Source organism: Sceloporus undulatus, chromosome 2 (assembly GCF_019175285.1).
Source record: "Sceloporus undulatus isolate JIND9_A2432 ecotype Alabama chromosome 2, SceUnd_v1.1, whole genome shotgun sequence".
Taxonomy (NCBI): domain Eukaryota; kingdom Metazoa; phylum Chordata; class Lepidosauria; order Squamata; family Phrynosomatidae; genus Sceloporus; species Sceloporus undulatus.
The window spans coordinates 247,114,796-247,123,531 of record NC_056523.1 but is presented as its reverse complement, the minus strand read 5'-3'; the positions used below and the strand labels follow the sequence as shown (position 1 = coordinate 247,123,531).

Here is an 8,736-nt window from a genome sequence, read left to right as displayed (position 1 = left end):
GTCCTGTCCTACTTATGGTGACCTAAAGTGAACCTACCACAGGATTCTCTTGGCAAGTTTCTTCAGAGACTGCTTTCCCCTGAGGCTGAGAGAGTGTAGTCACCCAGAGTCACTCAGTGGATTCTCATAGAAGAGCCAGGATTCGAACCCAGCTCTCGCCAGAGTCATAGTCCAAAGCTGAAACCACTACACCACACTGGTTCTCACACACGGTGCAGTCCTTTACTTACACCCACTATCAAAGAAAAACCTGGGTGGCATCCACACTGCAGAAATGATCCGGTTTGGCCCCACTTTAACGGCCCTGGCTCCATGCTATGGAATTCTGGGATGCCCTAGCATGGAGCCATGGTCCTTAAAATGGGGTCAAACCGGGTTATGTCTGCAGTGTGGATGCAGCTTGGTTCAGAAGGTGAGAAATGCCATCAGAGTGGAGAGGGACTGTCGCAGGAAGGGGAGACCGCCGCCTGTTGCCTAGCCTGGCTCAAGGAAATAAGCACATGTTATCTGTAATTAACACCTCTAATATTATGTCCACTATTCTAATTAATGATTCGTCCTTTAAACCTGCTTTTAAAATGACTTTTTTCCAGTGCAGCTAACCATTTTGAAACCTTGCTGCAATCAGGTCAGTTTTTAGCTTCTAAACACTGTCTGGAAACAGAATAATAGACAGACTTTCAAGAAGTCTCTTCCCTTTCTTCTTTAGCCTTCTTTACTTTTAAAGTAATATCAAAACAACAAAGGAACCATATCCAGCATGCTCGTTTTTATACAGGTGTTATAAAAAGAAAGAAAGAAAGAAAGATTAAGCCTAATGTGAATCAGTGAAATCAGATTGGCTTGTTACTAAATCCATTGCAAATCAACCTGGGATTTCTTTTCTGTTAGGACAAATTGGCAAACACAGAAGACACAGTTTACAAAGTATTTAAAAAATAATAATAATGAAAGATTAAAACCAATTTCCAAAATGAAATTGACGCAGACTTGTGAAAATATAGTAATCTTACTAGACATATGTGGGAAAATTCAGTTTTAAAGGGATTTGAATGGATTTAAGGCCAAATCAGTGAATTTCTTTTGTTTCATCTGCAGAGAAACTTTGGTGGCAGATATAACAATGACCTGTATTTCTTTTCTGCTTTTAAAATGTTGGGGTTTTAAAAAAGTTTTTGTAGGTGTAGTTGTTTGAACTGAATAGCAATATCTGAGAGTCCACCAAGTTAGTAGCGGAGAAGGTCCCGAAGAAGATATTTATTTAAATGTCTAAATACTGCTGTCTTAGAGTTTAGGTCCTAGGATCTAGTCACAACTATTTGAGAAATTAGAATTAAACTACTCTGCCCAAATGAATGTTATCTTTCCACAGATGAATTCCTTGGATGGAGCTGCTTAAATGGGGCTTAATCCCATGTAACCTTAGCTATTCACTTCTAGACAATTTTATTTGGAAGCAAAGCCCACAGACTGAAGGCTTTCAGACTTGCACTTGCGCAGCGGAAGAGTCAAAAAGGTTAGATCATGGACTCTCCAGCCACACATTGGATGATCATCAGGTATAATGGCTCTTACTTCCATGGAGGCTGGTGGCTGTATGACTTTGGGACCCTTGGTGGGTTGGGAGGTGATCCTCAAATACCATAAATAAATAAAGCCGCATCAATAAAGTCCAGGCTAGAAACAAGAGAGAAGGAACAGGCCAGATCCCTGAGAGCCGACAGTGCAGAAATGTCATTTATTACAGATATATTTCTGCGGTGGCAAAATGTCAGGTACTAGATTTGTGCAGAATTGGACAGAAAGTCTACATCTTGAATATACAAGAGCACATTCACTTTAGCCTTTCAGGGGGGACTGCTTTGACACCCAGGTTATTGCGTTTGCAGGGATATAACCGATGCTATAACCGATGCACATTGAAGTTGAAGGCAAAAGAGTGGAGCTAGCTGGACCAACATGTTTTCCTCTGGGAAAAAGTGGGACTGCCTTCCAAGCGCAATTTGTTTTAAAAGGATCTAAGCCTTTTTCAGACTAGAGCAGAGTTCGAATCCCGCTTGGCCATGGAAAGCCATTGGGGGACTGTGGGGAAGTCACACTCTCTCAGCCTCTGAGGAAGTCAAGAGCAAACCCGCTCTGACCAAATCTCCCCAAGAAAACTCTAGGATGGGGTTGCCATAAATCAGGGTAGACTTGGAAGCATTTAGGCAAGAGAGAGGAGGTTAGAGATTTTCGGCTAGAAGAGTCTGAGCCACATAAACTGATTCATGCTCAGGACTTCAGAAGATGTTTTTTGGTCGTAGTTAATACAGTGTGCGCCCACACTCCAGAAATAATCCGGGTTGAAGCCATTTCAGGAATTATGGTGTCATAACCAACTCGCAGAATTCCACAGCATTGAGCCAGGGCAGTTAAAGTGGTATCAACACGGATTATTTCTGCAATGCGGATGAAGCGTCCACGGTCCGACCCAAACTTTAACAGGTACTTCTTTCTTAACAAGAAAGTCTTTCTTTAAGCCCACACAGTTATGTAACACTAGGCACAGATCCTTTGCCGGGAGAAGAAATAAACTCTAAGTGAGAATAAGATGCAAACAAACCGGTTTTTAATGAAGGATACAGCAAAGCTACAACAACAACCACAATTCACGAATCGGATAGGATTTTAAAATCCAAGCAAAAGCAAACCTCGGACGTTGACTTCTGGAAATGTTGGGTTGACAATTCCTTCCCGTCACAGACGTTTCCCCTTCTATTTGTAAAGTGCTTAATAAGAGTTTTCCGAAAGCAACTTTGCAGACGCTTCCCTTCCATCGCAGTTCGTGTCCCAACACCACAAGCGGAGTAATAAGTACACATTAAAGCCATATCTGGGTAGAAGTTACACACACCAGTATGAGAGCATTAGCCACAAGAATTAGGAAGATGATGATTATTATTTTGTCGTTAAAAAAATCCGAACAAGGAAATGACAATACGGGTCTTGCACGTTTACAGGACAATACGACACCACATGCACAAACCTCACTAAAGAGCTCCATTTGTCGTTTGTGTCACTCCAGTTGCACCTTTAATTTCATATCATAGCCGGCCGCATCCCAACTGCAGCCCGGCTCCTCGGTTTCCAAACCCCGTTTGGCAGTTTGATCCCACCCAAGTTTCTTTTTAAAATCCCCTGTTGCTTGTTATTGTCAATGCTAACAGCTTAGGTTGCCTATGATGGGGGGATTGTGCAGAGCCAGAGATTCGGTATAAACCCAATGCCAAAACAGCCATAGAAAGTGGATTTCTAATCTTCTCAATCCGTAACGCAGATTTTATTTAGTGACTGGGAAAGTCCAGCCGCAAAATGGTTTCGTTTCACATCGGGTGCAAAGAATAGCCGATTCCAAAAACCACCATCATTTTAAACCCACTGGTTATCTTTAGGACTAGTTTCAGTGCCCTGTCCTCCATCCTCTGGACTCACTACTTGCTATGCTTGACCTGGCCTTAGTAGTTTGGGACAGTCAAAAAGTTGGTCTGGCTGGGACCAAGCGTCCTGGGTTCACACTGGAAAACTTAGCACTACTCAGAGAATCCCATGCATGAGAAGATGCTTGGTGTCTTTGAAAGGATACAGGGCAAAGTCCATTGATATCTCGGGGTCTTTTTTACAGCCAAGGACTGTACTTAGCGGCAGCATCCGCAGTGGAGAAATGTTGCAGTTCGAGACCGCTCAAACTACATCGTCTCTCCATTGCGGAGGCAGCCAGTGGTTGCTATTCCAAAGCACTTTCCTAGGCATAAACCTCCCGGAAAATACCAACCTCATTTTCTCCGATCCTATTCTAAACCACATTTGTGTGAAAGCAAGTGTCAGCGAGCCTAGGAAAGCAGCCACGAAGTTGTCACCTCAGATTTCGTATGAAGAAACAATATATTGACTAAAGGGAAGCCCTTCCAGTGTCCGAAGGGTGCTTTACGCCCAGGTTTTGCACCCCTTTGTGGCTGTGCAACTGGCTTCCAAGACAGGAGGCGAAGGATCGCACTTTAAGGAGTGGACTTCCCGAAGTTTTGGCCGTGATTTTGCCTAGGGTCCAGAACCCAGGGCAGAAATCATCCAGTCTGAGAGCGTTTTTACTGCCCTGGTGCAGTGCTAGGGAATCCTGGGAATTATAGTTGCTTGTGGCCCCAGAGCTCTCTGACAGAAGGCTAAATGTCTCCCAAAACAACAAAGATATGTTAGTCTGCAGAATCAATAGGTAGAGAGATCCTGTAACACCTTTGACACCAACTAAAGAAAGAAGTTGGCAGCATGAGCTTTCCTAGACTTCAGTCTACTTCTTCAGATGCATTCATGAGGAAGTAGAGTGATGTTTAGGAAAGCTCCTGCTGCCAACTCCTTTCTTTCAGTTAGTCTGGAAGGGGCTAGAAGGTCTCTCTACTATACATAGTATCTATGTCTTAGATCCTGCGGTGTGTTTCGGACCTAGGGATGCAAATCTGAAGACGACTGCGGCCAAGAAGTGGCAGATCCTCCTCTCTTGGCAAAGGAAGGAGGCCCAGGCTTGGAAGTTTCTTTCCGGGAGCCTTTGGAACCGGGAGAGGGAAGAAGGACGGTGCCCTGCTGCTGCCCAGCTGCCCCCAACCTCCATTGCGTCCCGGTCCAAACACAGCAAAAGGGCAGCCGCAATCTGCTCCAAAGGAAGGGTCCCAGGGCTGTCGGGGAGGCTATCTCCTCCTCCTCCTCCTCCTCCTCCTCCTCCTAGGAGAGGACCAGGGCCGGGCGGAGGGCGCTGGCTTTGCCCTGCTGCTGGGCGGCTTCCAGGAGGGCCGAGGGCGAGGAGGCGGCGGCAGTGGCGGCGGGGCAGAGGTGGTGCTGCTGCTGCTGGGAGGCGGCCAGGGCCGAGAGGGCGGCGGCGGTGGGGCTGGCCTTGATGGGCAGGGGCACGGCGGGCAGGGCCTGGGCACTGGCGGGGCAGAGGGCCTTGACGGGGATGCCGAAGGGCCCGAAGTCGCCCGGGGCCAGGGCCAGCCCTCCTCCACCGCCTGCTCCTCCTCCTCCTCCTCCTCCGGGCTCCATCGGGGCGAGGCAGTGGGGCCAGAGGAGCTGCTGCCCGGGCCCCGCCGGGTGGTATCCCAGGTGGTGCATGACCGAGGCCAAGGGCAGCCCCGCCGCCGCCCCCTGGATCACCCCCTTGTAGTCGCGCCCGATCAGGTTCTCGATGGCGAAGGGGTGCTTGAACCCGGGGCCGGAGGGGAGGCTGCTGCTGTAGGGCTGGAAGTGTCCCAGGCGGCCCACGGCGGCGGCGGCCCCTTTGGCGGGGGAAGGAGGCCTGGGCGGGGGCTGGTGGGGGTGGAAGTAGTGCCCCAGGGGAGGTTGGAGGGAGGAGGAGGAGGCCTTGGCCCCGAGGAGGGCTCCGGGGGCTCCGAGGGCGCGGGGCACCTTGAAGCGCTTGCGCCGTCGGAGGAAGCTGCCGTTCTCGAACATGTCCCCGCAGTCCGGGTGGAGGGCCCAGAAGCTGCCCTTGCCCGGCTGGTCGGGCCTGCGGGGGATCTTGATGAAGCAGTCGTTGAAGGAGAGGTTGTGGCGGAGGGAGTTCTGCCAGCGCTGGGTGTGCTCCCGGTAGTAAGGGAAGCGCTCCGTGATGAAGCGGTAGATCTCGCTCAGAGGGAGCATCTTCTCGCTCGACTGCTGGATGGCCATCGCCGTCAGAGAGATGTAGGAGTAGGGCGGCTTCTGGTCGCTGTAGGAGCCCTTGCCCGGACGAGGCATCGCCCCCTCCCCGACTCTCAGCCCCCAGGAGAGACGCCCGGGCAGCCGGCTCCCACCATCGCCTCGGCCCCCCGGCCCTCTCGCCCCTCGCCCCTTCCCCGGACCCTCGACGGCGGGGACACAATCCCGGGCGGGGCTCCCGGGGAGGAAGCCGGACCTCCTCTTCCTCCTGCTCCTTCTCTTCCTTTTCCTGGCAGCGCTTCCGACGGCGCCCCCGAAAGGAGTCCGCCTCTCCTGGCCCTTCCCTTCCCTTCTCAGCCAGGCGGAGGAGTCGCCCGGGAAAAGCAGGCAGGATCCTCCTTCGGAGTCCGATCGGAGAGGGGCCTTGGTGGGAGCTCAGCAGGGTCAGCCGCGGAGGGGACTTGGAGGGTAGACCCAGCGCCCGGGAGCTCCTTTTCTCCTCCTGCTGCTGCTCCTTCCCGGCTCCGAGTCCGAGTGGCCCGACACTAAGAGGCGGGCGAGGGATGAGGGTGGGTGGGTGGTCTGCCCTGCCTCCTCCTCCTCCTCCTCGTTCTCCTCTTTCCCCGCGGACTCCCTCCCGCTTTCCTCGGCCAAGGGCCAGGCAGCGCCAGGGGCTGGAGCCCGCTTCGCCCCCAGACCCTCCGACTGCGCGGCCTCTGGCCCCAGCCGACAAGGGAGGGAGGCTCCCCCTCCTCCTTCGGAAGCCTGGCAGGGAAGAGGGAGGCAAGGGGGGGCGGGGGGCTCCTTCTCTCCCCAGCCCCCCCAGACAGACAGACAGACAGACAGACAGACAGACAGACAGACAATCTACCCACACATGATAGGCATTCACAGGTCGCAGAAAGACCTTGCCGAGCATCTTCGAGGCTAAAGTTCAGGAAAGCTCCTGCTTTCTCAAAGGGAAACAAAGCCTTGGTTTCCCAGGCTGCCTCCACACTGCAGACTTAATGCAGTTTGACACCGCTTTTAACTGCCCTGGCTTGACGCTATGGCATCCTGGGATTTTTAGCACTCTCTGACAGAGAGGACTAAATCTCTCCAACAACTACAAATCCCAGGTATCCCTACCACTGAGCCACAGCAGTTAAAGTGGTGCAGCCAAACCGGGTTCTTTTTGCAGTGTATTGCAGTCCTGGAGGCCAGCAGGATTCAACGGCCCCTCCTCCTTGAAACCCCCCGGGTGACTGTGGTGGAGTCACACTCTCTCAACCTCAGGGGAAGGAGGCAAGGGCAAGCCTCCTCCGAACAAATCTTGTCCCAAAACAAAACACATGCTTTATGGGGAGGATTATATAAATGGGAGGAGGCGATCCTGTCAGTAACCTGGACCCAAACCCATATTAGAGGGCTTTAAAGGCCATGGCCAACACTTTGGAAACTAACGGAAAGACTGCAAACTAAATGTAGGACTACATTGATATTTGTATCAGTGTTTGCAGTTGTTCCCTGGCAATCCCTGGGGGCACCCGCAGCCCCTCGAATCCCTTTGGCGCCAGGCAGGGAGCGGGTCGGGTCTCCAGATGGCACTCTTGCGGGCCCCGGAGTTGCCACTTTCTCCCAATATCGGTGGCTGCTGCTGCTGCTCTTGTGGCATCTGGAGGCAGGGGCTGGCAGGCCGCTTGTGTTCCTCGGAGGCCCGGTCCTCGGGCATGGGAGACCAAAACTGCCTCCGCACTGCAGAAATAATCCGGGTTGGCACCACTTTTAGACGGCCGCAACAAAGTCCAGCTCCCAGATGTCCAGAGCAGTTAAAGTGGTGTCAAACTGGCTTATTTCTGGACTGCGCAGGCAGGCTGGGATGCTCTGGGTGAGGAGGAGGAGTGCCCTTTCTTCTGTTTGAACAACGACTACGAGGGAGCTCCAGTGCCTTTCCAAAGGGATGAATCTGCTTGGCTTTGGAACTCCTCCTGGGCAGAAGAAGGCTGATATACAGGGCAGGTCCTGGAAAAGGAGGACGTGGGGTCCCCTGCTGCCACGGGCCCAGAAGCACATTCACGCAGCCCCCCCCCCCCGGCAGCCTTGGCGGACTGGCCCTTGGCCACTGACCGATGATGAGAGTCCTTTGCCTTTTCCTCTCCGCGGAGGCTTCTCCGCCTCGGTTGCCGCAGCTCCTAGGCTTGCCCTTGCCTCCCTGGAAGGTCGGGACACGGAGGGGGCTCTCTAGTCCTTACTCTCCCAGCGGAGAAAATGTCTGCTTAAAAGAGCTGCTGCTGCTATTTATTGTTGTTGTTGTTGTTGTTGTTGTTGTTATTATTATTATTATTATTATTTTACTATCATCTATGTAAAGGAGCTGCTGCTTTCAGTATCCTTATTACTATTACTATCATCTTCTACGTAAAGGAGCTGCTGCTATTATTATTATTATTATTACTATTACTATTATCATCTATGTAAAGGAGCTGCTGCTTTAGTATTCTTATTATTTCTACTACTATCATCATTTGCGTAAAGGAGCCACTGCTATTACTATTACTATTACCATTACTATCATCTGCACAAAGAAGCTGCTGCTATTAATATTAGTATTATTACTATTACTATCATTTGCGCAAAGGAGTTGTTGCTGCTATTATTATTGTTATTATTATCATCATCATCATCACCATCTGTGCAAGGGAGCTGCTGCTACTATTACAGTATTACTATTACTTATCCACGGATTCAAGCATCCACCGCTAAATTTCAAAACGCGAACCTTGATTTTGCCATTTGATAAAAGGGACTCCATTTTACGATGTCACTGTATTTCGTGGATTTGAACATCCACGGATTTTGGTATTCAAGGGGGGCCCTGGAACCAAACCCCAGCGGAAGGGCCCACTTGTACTATCATCATCATCATCATCATCATCATCATCATCATCATCATCATCATCGCAGGGCTAATGTCAATTTCTTTAAAAGCGAAGAAGAGCCAAACAAAAGTGTGGTGGCTTCAGAGGAAGGCAAGGGCAAACCTCCTCTGAAGAAATCTTGCCAAGAAACCCCCCTGAGAGGTTCTCAATAGGGGTG

The 8,736-nt window shown here is 50.8% G+C and overlaps 1 protein-coding gene across 1 annotated transcript; it reads right to left on the bottom strand.

Moving 5' to 3' along the window:
* Positions 1–4,749: 4,749 nt before the first annotated feature.
* On the bottom strand, positions 4,750–5,760 carry FOXB2 (forkhead box B2). The gene has a single exon (XM_042447755.1). It carries the CDS (start codon positions 5,758–5,760, stop codon positions 4,750–4,752), a length of 1,011 nt encoding a protein of 336 aa, XP_042303689.1.
* Between the last annotated feature and the right edge of the window lie 2,976 nt (positions 5,761–8,736).

Excerpts from the sequence above, each read along its gene's own strand:
- FOXB2 (XM_042447755.1), bottom strand. The coding sequence starts at position 5,760 with ATGCCTCGTCCGGGCAAGGGCTCCTACAGCGACCAGAAGCCGCCCTAC.